Source organism: Paramisgurnus dabryanus, chromosome 2 (genome assembly GCF_030506205.2).
Source record: "Paramisgurnus dabryanus chromosome 2, PD_genome_1.1, whole genome shotgun sequence".
Classification (NCBI taxonomy): domain Eukaryota; kingdom Metazoa; phylum Chordata; class Actinopteri; order Cypriniformes; family Cobitidae; genus Paramisgurnus; species Paramisgurnus dabryanus.
The window spans coordinates 22,590,647-22,606,121 of record NC_133338.1 but is presented as its reverse complement, the minus strand read 5'-3'; the positions used below and the strand labels follow the sequence as shown (position 1 = coordinate 22,606,121).

The 15,475-nt window shown below is 36.7% G+C and overlaps 1 protein-coding gene across 2 annotated transcripts in view; it reads right to left on the bottom strand.

Annotated features, from left to right (window-relative positions):
• Positions 1-1,651: 1,651 nt before the first annotated feature.
• The window catches only part of fxr2 (FMR1 autosomal homolog 2), a 32,839-nt gene continuing 19,015 nt past the window's right edge, over positions 1,652-15,475 (bottom strand). For both annotated transcript variants that reach the window (XM_065248643.2, XM_065248644.2), the window contains exons 13-17: positions 10,865-11,044; positions 10,256-10,459; positions 5,265-5,363; positions 4,603-4,694; positions 1,652-3,351 (exon numbers count right to left, since the gene is read on the bottom strand). In XM_065248643.2, coding sequence (XP_065104715.1) covers positions 3,241-3,351; positions 4,603-4,694; positions 5,265-5,363; positions 10,256-10,459; positions 10,865-11,044 — 686 coding nt within the window. In that variant the 3' untranslated portion in view covers positions 1,652-3,240. The remainder of the gene's footprint in view (positions 3,352-4,602; positions 4,695-5,264; positions 5,364-10,255; positions 10,460-10,864; positions 11,045-15,475) is intronic.

Sequence of the window (15,475 nt, the reverse complement as noted above, 5' to 3'; positions counted from 1 at the left end):
TGAATGCAACACAACATCCATAGTGATGAATAAGGTAAACACACTGTGATAATGACGCAAGAAATTAAGTGGACTTTCATTACTCAAGTTCTCTTTTGACAATGACATCTGAACCTAGGATCATATTTAACCATTTGTTGTTAGTTGTTAGTTTAGAATTCATGGATAAAAGCAAACACAATCTGTTTAAGAGCTTAGGGATAGTTAACCCAAAAATGAAAATTCTATCATTTACTTACCCTCATGTTGTTTTGAACCTTAATTAGTTTTTTTTATAAACAAAAGAAGATTTTTTTTATAAATGATGGTTACCATACAGCTGACGGTTCCCAATGATTTCCATAGAAGGAAAAAACAAACACTATGGAAGTCATTGGGCACCAAATATGTGCTTTATCATTTATCAAAATATCTTATGTGTACGACAGAATACAGAAATTCGTACAGGTTTAGGGTAAATTAAGACAGAATTTTCATTTGTGGACAAACTATCCCTTTAATCTGATGGAAGCCCATTGAAAGTTTAATACATCATAAATCATAAATTTTGTCAAAATAACAGAACTTTCTTTTTATTTAAACAAACATGAATTTGCTCAACCTTCTTTATTTTAATATGTAACACCAGATCAATTCACTTTACTCAAAGCTCATATACGTAAATTGTTAAATTCTTATAACTTGGTGCAAAGAGTATAAAATAATTGAATAACTAATTCTATGCCAGCCATTGAATGGACTTAAAAATACACAGCAAAGCATCTTAAATGAATGTTTTCATTTAAGCAATGAAATGTTTTCATTGTTTAGGAGAGAAATATGATGTGTTGAAAAGGTTTCATGTTCACCAAAGCAAACGCTAATCACTTTGCAACTTTATATAAACTATCATTTACAACAAAACATCAACAACATTATAGCACAAACCTCTCTCTACATCTTATTAACAACTATTTAAATACCCAACCAGTTCTTATTGTTTGATTTTTTTTTTTTTTTAAATATGTAGGTGCAAGGACTGGGTATTCTTCACAGCATTTTTACTGATAATTTTAAGTTTGTGGCCTTAAAATGTATGTTACGTTTACTTAAAGAGGACAAATTTGACTTTTTCCATGTTTAAGTGCTACTGTATAATTGGGTCCCGAGTGCTTCTATCAACCTAGAAAATGTGAAAAAGATCAACTCAGTACCTTACTTTTGGTAAACCATTCTGTGCAAGCATGTTACATAAAAGGTACCAATTGAAATTTGGCTCCCCTTATGATGTCAGAAGGGGATTATACCGCCCCTTAATCTTCACTATCCAACCACAACACTGCCATTTAGGGCAGAGATCAGCTTATTTGCATTGTAAAGGTCACACCCAAAGTGTAATTTTTAACATGTTGAGCTAAAACTTCACATATGTACTCTGGGGACACCAAAGATATATTTGACACCTTTAAAGTGTCTTGTGAAATGTCCCCTTAAAATTTAAGAATAGTTGAAACAAATAAAATTTTTATTCAATACTTCATAGATATTAATGTTCCTTATATTCCTCATTTGTACTTCACTTCGGAAAAAAGTATCTGTGCCAAATTAATATATTTAAATGTATTAACCTTAAATACGTAAATAAAATAACAAAAATGACCACAAACAATAGTATCATTCCAGAAATAATTTATTTCATTTCTATTTTATTCTTTGTTTTTATGATGTGGAAAGAACCAAAAAAAAAAAACACTTTGAGAGCAGGAACAAAGACGACAGTAATAAAGTAAGGGAGAGGGGTCCCTAACCTCTTTCAATCATGACAAACACCTTGAACAGTTTCTCTGGTGCAACGTTAAACCTCCCCGACAGAGACCGAAGAGGCCAAAAACACTTGTGTGACGTAAACTGGAGTGTATTACGAAGACAAAGCTTTCAGATGTGCGCGCGAGTGTGTGTGAATGAATGCATCAGTTTCAGTGCATCTAGCTTTCATCTTATGAGGTTGCACTGTTCCCAGAGCGCCTTCTTAACCAAAGACCAACCATCCACACCAGAGGGGGCGCCAGTGAGGTGACAACCCCCCCTTCAGTCAGTTGTAGACAAAGGACTGGAAGCTATAAATGCGCGTGTAACCTTCCACACGAATACAACACACATTAAATCCACTCCCATCCATCTGAACCTTCGGTGGATTGCTGTGAAAACACACTCTGAACCTGTCAGTTTGTAGTTTATCGTTCACCTCTCTCTCTCTCTCTCTGGTTGGGTTTGGTAAGGCTGCTTCCACTACAGCAGAGACCCAGGACCCTGGCTCTGAATGCAGGAAAGAAAGACCCCTTTCTCTGCTTTCCACTTATTTAAGAGTCTGTTCTCACAGGATCATGTAACGTTCCTCCACATTTGAATGCTCTTCCTGCATCTCTGACAACTATACACGTACAAACAGATACACACTCATACACACATGAACGGCTTTCAAATAATGACTTGACGGTGGACAGATGTCGTAATTTCACGTTTGGCATTATTATACGTCTTCTCCATCTAATCTTAAACTCATCCTCTTAATAATCCTTTCATCTCCTTGGACAAAATAAAAACACCACAAAACAGGAACCATCTACTTCATTCCATGAACAACGTAAATATCAAGGAAAAAATACTCAAGTTTTTCAAATTCAAGGCACAATGTCTCTCCCTTTCCCCTTTTGCCCTTATTTTCAGAGTACCACATACTCGACTGTCCATCACTAGAAGAGGCTCCGCCCTCATCCTTTTACCGCTCCTCTCTCTCTCGTATGCTAACACTGTTTCAGAGATGCGTCTGCTTGGGAGTGTTTTCACAATCCCACACCAGTGAGTACGAACAAAACAAAACAAAAACGAATAATGACAGCGACGACAACAGCAAAACAAAACAAAACTCTCCAAAATAAATCCCAAATAGTCACGTCCTGTTTTCTGTGTTACGTCAGAAATTTAAGTCACATCCATCAGCTCATTTTTGGCAAGCTTGTCTTAAATAAGCACTAGGTACTGATAGATAAGATAAACATACACTGTTATGTGTGGTTTAAAGTAGATGTGTTCGTCATATTTTTTTGTATCTTTTTCTTCTCGTAAACTTGTGTATGATTTCAAGGATTTAGTCGATTTTCATTCGTCAGTTTAAAGGTTTACGTGAATGCAAGCAGGGACAGAGTTCGCTGTGGTGTCTTGCTCTAGACGTGGGTCTTGAGGGGGGGGGCGACGTGACTTTTACGACACGCCGTTCACCAGCGTCAGAGCCTCCCCAGGCGATGCCACGCCGTTGCTAGGGGAACGCTTGGAGGGAGAGTGCTCTTCTTTATCCACGCTAGTTCCGTTTTCCTGTTAAGAAAGAGAAGATACTTGTAGCTAATTCGTGGCTTATCCTGAAATTGACTTACAATAAAATGTATTTTAAACAAAGGTAAAGCCCCTAAAAGGGACGCTCCACTTTTTTTTTAAATATGCTAATTTTTTGGAGTTAAACATTTGATTCTTACAATTTTGTAATCCATTCAGCTGATCTCCGGGTCTGGTGCTAGCACTTTTAGCATAGCTTAGCACAATGCATTGAATCTGATTAGACCATTAGCATTACGCTAAAAAATAACCAAAGACTTTCAATATTTTTTCTATTTAAAACTTGACTCTTCTGTAGTTACATCGTGTACTAAGACCAACGGAAAATAAAGATTTGCGATTTTCTAGGCAGATATGACTAGGAACTATATTCTCATTCTGGCGTAATAATCAAGGAATTTGCGGATGTAACATGGCTACAGTAGGCGTAGTGATATTACGCACTGCCCGAAAATAGTCCACTTGGTAACTTTCAATAGCAGGGGACTATTTTCAATTTTTATTAAAAGTGCTAGCGCCAGATGCGGAGATCAGCTGAATGGATCTAAATGTTTAACTCTAGGAGAGCTGGAAAATGAGCTTATTTTCAAAAAAAGTGGAGTGTCCCTTTAAAAAATTCTCATGGACCAGGGATGATCAATTAAAATTATTTAGATACATGAAAACAAAATTAGTAAGAAACAAAACTGAAAGGTTTTTAGTAGTGTGAATAGCTTCTTGAATTTCTCAACTCTTTCCCCGCCGTTAACGAGTTATCTCAAGTTATTTTGTCAATTAAGAGAAAATGCTTCCATGCCAATGACGAGTTTTTACGACAATCTATATTTTCGCTATTATGCACTAGGTGGCGCTCTTACCATACTTATAAAACAGTAAAAACTTTGTGTATGTTTTGATCATCTTTCTAAATCAAAAGTCCTTTACAAAATGCAATTATCTCAGCATTTTATCTTTTTGAAGAAACCTACCCATATTTGAGGTGTGATAAAAAGAGAACGAATGAAGATAAGATGAAATGTGTGAAAGCAGAGGGTCTGCTCTTTCATTTGATACATTGCATGTTTATATATTTTAACAAGAACATTTCTAGAAGGCATTAAACTTTTGTAAAAATCATAAAAAATGCTGGCGCACTGGCTTGCACCTTTAAAAAATAAATAAATTTAAAAAACGCTGGCGGGGAAAAAGTTGAGATGAAGGATGGATTTTGTTGTTGACCCAATTCTGGCTCACCTTGGTATGTGCTGCATGCTGTGTGTCATCCTTTCCTGGGAGGTTCTGTCTGCTATTGGATTCGGCACGAGAGATTAAGTCAGCAACAGTTTCTATATCAACACAGGACAAAGGGGAACACATTATTAACGTCTGATACGAAAAACAAGAGATGCCATGACGAGTCTGCTGGAAATTAAAGGGATACTTCACCGATTTAGCATTCAGCTTTGTATCTGTAGAAACCCAGCAGTATTACTGAATGACCATGTTTCCCTCCATCATTTCCCCCTGAGAGGAGAGATATCTGCATTTTGGTTCTGCAAAAAAGTCCTCCGATGATGCAAAAATCGTCATATTACATCATCGGAGGACTTTTTTGCAGAACCAAAATGCAGATATCTCTCCTCTCAGGGGGAAATGAGGGAGGGAAACATGGTCATTCAGTAATACTACCGGGTTTCTACAGATACAAAGCTGAATGCTAAATCGGTGAAGTATCCCTTTAACTAAAAAAAAAAATGGCTGGAAATATCAATATCTAATGCAAAAACTGTGAAACTTAGTCCAGGCTTGCAAAAGTGAAACTGTAGCAACAGCTGGAGCCATGGTGCACATCCTTTCCTTTTCACTACAATAAATATACAGTTTTTTCCCGCTCGATTCGATTCTTTCTCGCTCACCTTGCTGCCTGTCACGGCTGGCAGAGCCTCCTTCAGGACGGTTGCCACGGTTACGGCGACGACGGCTTCTATTGCGGCGCTGGGGTCTGCCCTCCTCCTCTGAGAGTCAGAGAAAAGGAGCATGAGATGTCAGGGGACCAATTTATATTCAGTTTATCTTCTGAGCCGGTTCCACAAAGTCCCATAAAACTAATTTCCTTTTATGATCCCTTACGATCCAATGGCTTTCTTAATGTGGACAATCATTTCTGGTGATGCTCTTTCAAGCATTCAAACTGCAATTAAACTACAAATGAAAATTTAATTTATGAAGGAAAAAAATAACAAATGTCTTTTCCCCATATGTCTTTGTGGTAGGTCCTGAAACAGATTAAACCAATTTAAAGGGGAGATATAATGAGACATTTTTAAAGGGGACATATCGAAAAAAATCTGACTTTTTTCATGTTTAAGTGCTATAATTTGGTTCCCCGGTGCTTCTATCAACCTTGAAAATGTGATAAAGATCAACCCAGTAACTTAGTTTTGGTAAACCATTCTGTGGAAGCATGTGAAAAAATAGGTCATTGGAAATTTGCTCCCATTGTGATGCCTACAAAGTGGCAATTTTAACATCCTATAATAAATGATCTATATGGTATTTTCAGCTAGAACTTCACATACGTACTCTGGGGACATCAAAGATTTATTTGACATCTTAAAAAAAGTTTTGTGAAATGTCCTCTTTAATATGTAAAATAGGTCTTTGGTGTCCCCAGAGTGTGTATGAAATGGTTTGGCTCAAAATACCCCACAGATAATTAATTATAGCATGTTAAAATTGCCACTTTTTAGGTGCAAGCAAAATTGTGCCGTTTTTGGTTGTGTCCTTTTAAATGTAAGCACTGATCACCATAACGGTGGTGTGTTAAAATTAAAATTCAATTGTGCTGTCAATTATTTTTTCTCTCTCTCTCCTTCTCTCTGCATTGAATGGCAGTGTCATGGTTGGATAGTGCAGATTAAGAGGCGGTATTATTGTAACAAGACTCGCTTTCTACGTCACAAAAGAGGCAATATCTACACTACCTCATTTTTCACATGCTCGCAGAGAATGGTTAACAAAACGAAGTTACTGGGTTGATCTTTTTTTTTACATTTTCTAGGTTGATAGAAGCACTGGGGACCCAATTATAACACTTAAACATGGAAAAAGTCAGATTTTCACGCTATAAACCTTTTAAGAGAGTTGTGAAATGAAAAGTTTTGGAACCCAAATCTAAATTACCATTGCCTACAAGTTTAAGTTATATTATTTGGTTTTGTACAAACCACAAATCAGATTTTAAAGAGCATCAAGAAGAACCTTACCAAAAGTCATTTTACAATATAAACCTGTCAGCATATGCATACATGGGTTTAGATATTTTTATGGCATTTATATTTCATAAATCAACAACTTACAATCAAATCTTGTATACATCTATATATAATGTATCATGCACGATGCTTAAAGGATAATTCCGGTATTTAACACTTTGAGTCTCATTTCTGGTTTGTTTTGGATGAACTACAGTGATGGACACTGAAATTTTGACAATGGGTCGTGTCTTGACTTTTTGACTCATTTAGAAGCATCTCTTGACCATGCACAAACATGTCATTAAAACAACACTTAACGTTCATTTTCAAAACTGTGCTACTCACCGAGTGGTTTGTGGTGTTCGTTGATGATTAAAAACAAGTTGTGTAGCGAAATACAGTTTCTGTTGTGTTTTTTTTTTTGGCATTTTGTAAAATTCCATTAACTTCTCTCTGAAGACTCATGGCTTGCTGATATATCATTCCACCGCCGGGAAACAGAAAAGGGTCTGTTTACATGTGGTTGTAGTTTTTTTGCTCGGTTTCTCTCAGAAGAAATTTTTCCCATATTTGATGGCTCAGTGACCAGCTTTAGGTTTGAAGTTGAGCTCGATCTATACGCTAGACACCGAGCGTACTTGTATGACAAAGTGGTTGTCGCCATCAAGTGGTCAGGAGTGTGCTGACGCTTCAGACTCAAATATAGAGCGGGAGTATATATACGCGGTTGTGAGGTATCTGAAAAAATAGTTCCACTATAGCAAATAACACGGATTGAAATCATACATTGCACCAATATATTTGTTTTTAATCATCAACGAACACCACAAACCACTCGGTGAGTAGCACAGTTTTGAAAATGAACGTTAAGTGTTGTTTTAATGACATGTTTGTGCATGGCCCTTGACTTCCATTCTGAAGCAGTCAAGAGACGCTTCTAAACGAGTCAAAAACTCAAGACACGACCCATTGTCAAAATGTCTGTGTCCATCACTGTAGTTCATACAAAACAAACCAGAAATGAGACTCAAAGTGTTAAATACCGGAATTATCCTTTAATGCACAACAACCCCGTAAAGCGGACAGTCACAGCTGCAGCAGCTCCACCATAGCATTATAAAATTCTTGATTCTGAATAAGTTCTACCATATCAGAATTTCAAAGAAACAAATTTGTTTGTCGATCACAGTACAGTTAAATACAGCCATGGCCAAAAGTCACAAATATACATTTTCACAAGGTTTGTGTTTTAGATCTTTTTATCAGATGTTACTATGATATTCTGAAGTGTAATTACAAGTGTTTCATAAGTGTCGAAGGCCTTTACTTAATATTTGCAATTTTGACCCTTCTTCAAGACCTCTGCAATTTCCACTGGCATGCTGTCAATCAAGTTCAGGGCCACATCCCAATTGCAGCCAAGCCTTGCATAATCAATGCCTGGAGGTTGTCAGAATTTGTGTTTTTTCTTCACGGATTGACAACAAGTGAAGAGTTTTGTTGCAAAACGAGATAACTCCGTTTTTTATTTTCCAGAAATCTTGTTTTTTGGTTGTGCATTCCAATTAAAGGAATATTCAATTTTCTTAAAAGAAAAATCCAGATAATTTACTCACCACCATGTCATCTAAAATGTTGATGTCTTTCTTTGTTCAGTCGAGAAGAAATTATGTTTTTTGAGGAAAACATTGCAGGATTTTTCTCATTTTAATGGACTTTAACAGACACCAACAATTAACACTTAAATCAACACGTAACAGTTTTTTCAACGGAGTTTCAAAGGACTCTAAACGATCCCAAACGAGGCATAAGGGTCTTATCTAGCGAAACGATTGTCATTTTTGACAATAAAAATAACAAATATACACTTTTAAAGCACAACTTCTCGTTTAGATCCGGTCGTGATGCGCCAACGTGACCCCACGCAATACGTCATGACGTCAAGAGGTCACAGAGGACGAACGCTGTTGAAAGAGGACGGTTCCGAAGTTGTTGTATGTCAACTGATACTAATTAATGTCTTTGTGTCAGTTTATTGTTTACAATGGTCCGCAAATGTGCGTTTTATATATGTAACACGTGACCTCCCTACGTCACTACGCATTTACGTTAGGTCGCGCTGGACCGGATCTAGACGAGAAGTTGTGCTTTAAAAGTGTATATTTGTTATTGTATATTATCGTTTTGCTAGATAAGACCCTTATGCCTCGTTTGGGATCGTTTAGAGTCCTTTGAAACTCCGCTGAAAAAAACTGTTACTTGTTGAGTTACGGTAATTGTTAATTGTTGGTGTCTATTAAAGTCTATGAAAATGAGAAAAATCCTGCAATGTTTTCCTCAAAAAACATAATTTCTTCTCGACTGAACAAAGAAAGACATCAACATTTTGGATGACATGGTGGTGATCAAATTATCTGGATTTTTCTTTTAAGAAAATGGAATATTCCTTTAATATCAATTCAACTGCAGTTAGTTTGTTTTGATTTAAACCTTCATAACTTAAATACACCTAAGTAGCACTATAAAACAAAATAATAACATAATAATAAACATGTTTTGACAAAAATTTTAAAAATGGATTTATCTCGTTTTGCAACGAAACTCTTCCAAGTTCTAAATGCGATTAATGCCTGGGGAGTTTCCTGAACATGAATCCAAAATTTCAATGTTTTGTCCCCGAAAAACTTGGTTATCTCTTTTGCCTCGACCTACAATTATGAGGATTTTGTGTATATTTCTTTCATGCGTAATCAATGTGCTTCATTGCAACTATGCTCTGATGTAATCAACACAACGTGTCTGTAGTGAAGGTGTGAACCAAATGTCTCAAACAAATGTATGGCCCATAGAAACTGCTTAGTGTGAATAACAAAGAAAAACAATTCCTCGTGGTAGACTGCTCGATAGACCAATCTCCTGTAGGAGGCCCTAATAGCTCTCTATTGTTTGAAGCCATTAATGTATGTCCCACAGGCAGAAGTTTAGGTTAATGTCTAGAAGGGGTCACGCTACACGACTCTTTGGTCCGGCTTATATTTATATAAATAGTGGAAGGATTCTCATACATAATTGCTCTGCCAAATTCAAGAAAATTAAGGTGCTCTATTATAGTTGTATGGGCATTGTTTGTCACCAGTTGGTTGGGAGAAATTGTTGTCGTAGGGATGTTTTGTACAAAAATTGATTGACAGCATGTTTTCAATAAAAGCCTGTGACACTTGAAATGCTTGTAAATGCTGTATAGTAACATCTGGCAAAAAAGATGTAAAAACACTGAAGCAGCAGTATTTAATAAAATCATTATAAATATTTAACATAAAAATATATTAACAAAATTAATGTGCAAGTTGATTCTCGCAACTGTTGACCACGGCTGTATAACTCCACCATGTAATTTCCAAATAGTTGCTCCTTCAATGTCAAACGATTTAAAAATGAATAATTACATTTGGCTGTCCACAATGAAGTTAGATGGTGGTGCTCTCTTACTGTGGCCCTGTATAGCATTAGACTGCAATTTGTTTTGTAAATCTTTTAAGAGGAAATGACTAAATGCAAGCTTTTTGCATCTGCTAGGCAAATACAGGTTACAGACTGCGCAAGAACAAATGATTAGTGTACAATTTCAAATAACATAAAATTTGTGGTACCCAGTCCGTTCTCACTGGCGGGTGCCTGACCATCTGATTCGTTAGCGACTGCGTCCATCAGGCTGGGTTCCTGGTCGTTACGGCGACGACGTGAGCGTCTCCTGCGGTCGTTCCCACCCATGCTTTCACTGGCATCCGTATCACCGGCAACCTCTGACTCACCCTCCAGCAGAGAGTACGGGTTACTGTCTGGATCTCGGAGCACTGCAAAACACACACAAAACATGTGTCAATGAAATGTCATATTTAATTGACTTAGTGACTTTTAAAACTAAGATTACCACACCTTTTGTCTAAATTAATTTTTTATAGAGAACGCATGATAACAAGTTATTTCTAGCTGATAAAATCACTTTCTTGCCGGTGAAAGTGATTTTTTATTTACGGTTTTCTATACATAATCATCCTACATAAAGTAAAGAACATTTTGTGAAAACATAACCTTGATATCTTTAATACTGAGAGAGTAAGGTCATGTCAAAGAAAAGTGAAAACAGTGAGTAAAAAAAAAAACACTTTCATGCTCTTTCACAGACAGCATTACGTATCTTAGAGCAGAGCCTAAAGGCCTCCCATGTAAAACATCCACTCTGTACACACTATATCTACCTGAGCTGATAGTGTTAGCGTTTTTGGGTGCCTGTCCTCCCCGGCCCCTGCCAGTGCTGGAGCCACGACCACGTCCGCCACGTTTAGAGCCTCGATCATCTCCTCCAACACCTCTTGGTCTGGGATCTCGGTCCACTATCTCTTCGGTCTCTGAAGCGTTGGACATCTCAGAGTTTGTTCCTGCAGGGAGGATGGATCAAAAATAAAGATTAAAATTCTTAAGATGGCCACAGAGAGAGAAACAGATTCAAGTTCACATAAACTATTTGGAAACAAAGTTTTTTTCATTGTCTCCGAATGTAAAATGATTGTTTCTGTGCTGTGAAGACCTCTTTCTTAATTTAAGACAGGCAATTTAGTTAAAGGACCTGTGAGTTGATTTGTAGCGGCATCTAGTGCTCAGACAGTGAATTGCAACAAATGGCTCAGTCCACACAGCTCATCCCTCCATTTGGAAACGCATAGAGAAGCTACGGTAGCTGCCACAGGACAAAAACATCATCATCTGAGACAACCCGGTGACAAACACGCTCTGTTGAGAAGTTTGTCCATTTAGGGCTACTGTAGAAACATGACGGTGACTTCAATGTAAGGGGACAAGTGGTGTATGTAGATAAAACTGCTCATTATAAGGTAATAAAAACAATACAGTTCATTTTGTAAGGTCTTTATATGCCACTGATAATATAGTTATGTATATTATATTGCATTTCTGTCAAGATATCCTTCTGAAAGTTACACAATGCAAATTTAAGGCTTAAAGGAACACTCCACTTTATTAAAAATATGCCCCTTTTCAGCTCCCCTAGAGTTAAACATTTCTTTTTTACCATTTTGGAATCCATTCAGCCGATCTCCAGGTCTGGCAGTAGCACTTTTAGCATAGCTTAGCATAATCCATTGAATCTGACTAGACCAATGATTTTATGCCATATCTGGCTAGAAAATCACAACATTTAATTTTCCGTTGGTCTTAGTACAGGGCGTAACTACAAAAGTTTTAAATATTAAAATTATCAAAGCTCTTTGGTCATTTGCAAGCACGACACTAATGGTCTAATCAGATTTAATGGATTATGCTAAGCTATGCTAAAAGTGCTAGCGCCAGACCTGGAGAGTGTCCCTTTAAACAGGCCCGGATTAAGAATTCGGAGGCCCCTGGGCACAATGTCTTGTAGGCCCCCCCACACACAATCAAATTGAATATATATATATATATATTATATGGTTCTTTTTGTTAGAAACACCTCTACTTTTACAGGATTTACACTGACACATTACAGCCTATGATCACTACCTGTAGGACAATATCAATACATGTAGATATTTTTGTGGCAAGGAGGGACCTGCACAGAGAACTGCACAGGGGGCAGATGCTCAAGTGAAAAAAGGGCACTTCTCTTAGGCGTAATTCTTTTTTAACAAAAGATTGAATATATTGACACAGCTTCCTTACCAGTTTATTTTAATTCCTTCACACACACCCAACTGTTTCATACGCTACACTGTAAAAAATAAATAGTTGGCTCAATTAATAATTTTTTAGTAACTAGTTCCACAGAAATTTTACGTTCACTCAATTTCTGTCTCCAAAGTGTTACATGGATTGATGTTTTTTAGTTGGCCCAAATTTGACTCAAATATAAAAAAGTATTTTGGCTCAATTAGCTTTATAGTTCATTCAACTAAAATGTTTTAATCAGTTGAATCTTTAAAAACTTACAGCAAAGACTCTGTCAATTAAAATTTAAGTATTCACTCAATGTTTTATGTGTTACTTCAATTAATATTTATTATTTGGGATTTTTTTAATAACATTTTTAAATTATTTTTCAAATAATTTATGCTGGTGTTGTAAACAAAATAATTAACTTCAGTCACATAAAAACAAAAAAGCTTTTTATTCACTTAGTCACTTATCATACAGACTGAACATACAGAATTAAGTCTTTTTTAAATAGAGGGCATAAAACAGTCCAAAAAGCCTCCAAAGTCAGTCAGAACAGGGCCATTTAGGAGACTTTCCTCAGCCAGTCCAAGCGGAGACTGTCTCGCTATGTATCCTTCTGGTCTGCATCTTACATCATCTCCGCTCTGGTTTGATAAACAGAGGAATATAAACACACACACATACATAAATAACATGTTTAATAAAATAAAGTTTGACGGTGAAAGACTTTATTCCCTAAATAACGTTAATGTTAGGCCAAATTTCCCTCAGACATCACACATAATTAAACACTATTGGGCGGTTTTATCGGACAGGGCTTTTCACTGACTAAAATAACTTACTGACATCTCTTAACATATGAGTGCTATTGTTTTGTCTCAAAATGCACGCCAGTATTATATTATATAAGGTTTGTTTGTAAAAATGTCCGAATTATAATAAAGACCGAGTTCTAAACTCTGTCCGGTAAACCAACCCTATATCCAGGCTTTTTATCTTAACTAAAATAGCTCCACTTTACTTCGGTCACATAACATAACACACTTCTAATATATCTTTACAAAAGTATAATTACAAAAACGTCGAGTATTTGCCTCTTTGCCAATTAATATATTCTAAAATTAACATTTAATTACAAACACTTACCTGACGTGAACTTGAGGAAACGGCTGACTTGTGTCCTTCCTTGTGTGAAACAGTAAGTGATAGAGGTGTTGTTATATGTGCGGATTGATCTCAGATGAAATGCCCTGTAATCCAGATCCTTCCGAGTTAAAACATTTTAAATTCAAAATACACAGACGCACGCGCATACATACATACATACATACATGCACACGCGCGAGCACGCGCGCACGCACGCACACGGGTACACACACGGGTATATTTAGAAGTTTTAAGATTGTTATGATATTGGGACTATTTCTCCACTCGCACCTTCAGCTCTGAAGTTCAAATTCGCAGGCAGTACGCAGCCCAGTTATAACAAATGTGAAAGATATGAAATATTCAACAGCGATATCATTTAAGTGCAATCCTAAAATATGATTTAAAACATACAGGTAAACCTTTTATTATTAAGTATGAGAAATTAAAATGAATTAAATCGCATGTTTAAACGCCACAGAGATATCAGAGCCAGCAGTCGATTTCTGATGGGCTTGCCGAGGCGAGGCTGCGCTGGGCGGGGTGTGAGCGCTTAAGTGTCTGTGATTTTCTGGAGCTCATCTGGAGCTCTTCTCCGTCCGAAAGTGTCCGAGCACATTTTTAAATAGACGCGATCTTTATTAACCGACCGCATATTTAAACTTAAATCACATACATTCACGCCTGAACAACTCTTAAAATTACATTTTGTTACCAAATAACAGTAATATTATGAGCATTTTTTGTCAGGAAACATAGCTGTCATAAGTCCACATATTTACCTGATTTGTCTTAATAAGTTCAGTCAATATAGCCATTCTGAATGTTGACTGAATTTGGAAATAACCATTCACCTAATGTTTTAAACACAGATTTATCTAGACTTAAAATAATATGTCTACTCAACTAAGCACAAACAAGAAAATTGGTTTAACTTATATATTTTTGCCCTTCCAACATTTCATTAATTGGATTTTTTACAGTGTACAGATTTCTACAAAATACAACACAAAATACAAGACAGCAAACGATACTGCCAACAATGTGCATGTTTTCTGTTCTACTAGTTTAAAATATATTTAGAATAAATGACTGCACCAAGGAGAGGGTAGACAGTTTCACTAATAATGTGTTTTGTTTATTTTGCACGTGGTAGTAAATCTTTTTAATTCTTTTGGTGTTAAAATAACACATCTTTACACTAAACTAAAAAAGGAGGGTTGCTGCTATATTGTTAATTTCACAGGAAAAATGCTGCAAAAATAGTGGGGGAAAAACAATACAGATAGATTGACAAAATAAAAAAATTACTGAAACGGTTACAAAAAGTATTGAACTTTAAACTAAAATCTGTTACTATTGGCTTATCTACACTTTAGAAAACTGTTATGAGTCATGTTAGCAAGACAACAATTGTCTTTTGGATAATTAGCTGAAAAACTGAGGTACTGCAGTTAAGTCATTTGATTTCCACTGACCTCCCCACAAGTCAAGAAAAACACAGCTGGAATACGACCTGTGTGAAGAGCTCATACCTGTCTGTCTGTTGGCGATGTTTGCACTGTTGCGCACAGATGCAGAGGAGGAAATATGTGTGTTGCGCATAGTCGCAAATACGACAAACTTTCCGCGTCTGTCTTTGTCTCGCGCGCGCGTTTCCGCGCAGCTTCCAAAGCAATACTCAACCGCGGACAAGCGCGGACGGCTCCGTTCGACACATACGCAGTACAAATGATTGCTTTACCAGGCTGTCAGAGCGGCACTGATTCGCGTCATTTACAGGACATTCACAAATTCAGGATAGATTAAGAAAAGTAATGGACTGTCTGCAGTGGTGTAGTCTAGATTTTTGTAGTGAGTATACTGTGATTTTTCCCTCTCACCCTTATGCTTACTCGTCCTAGCGCGACACCTCATAAGCACCACCACACTCACAGATGCATACAGTATAGATATTCATGTAACTAAGAGCATTCTGAAAATGTACTCATAACACATAAACTGAACGTGTTATC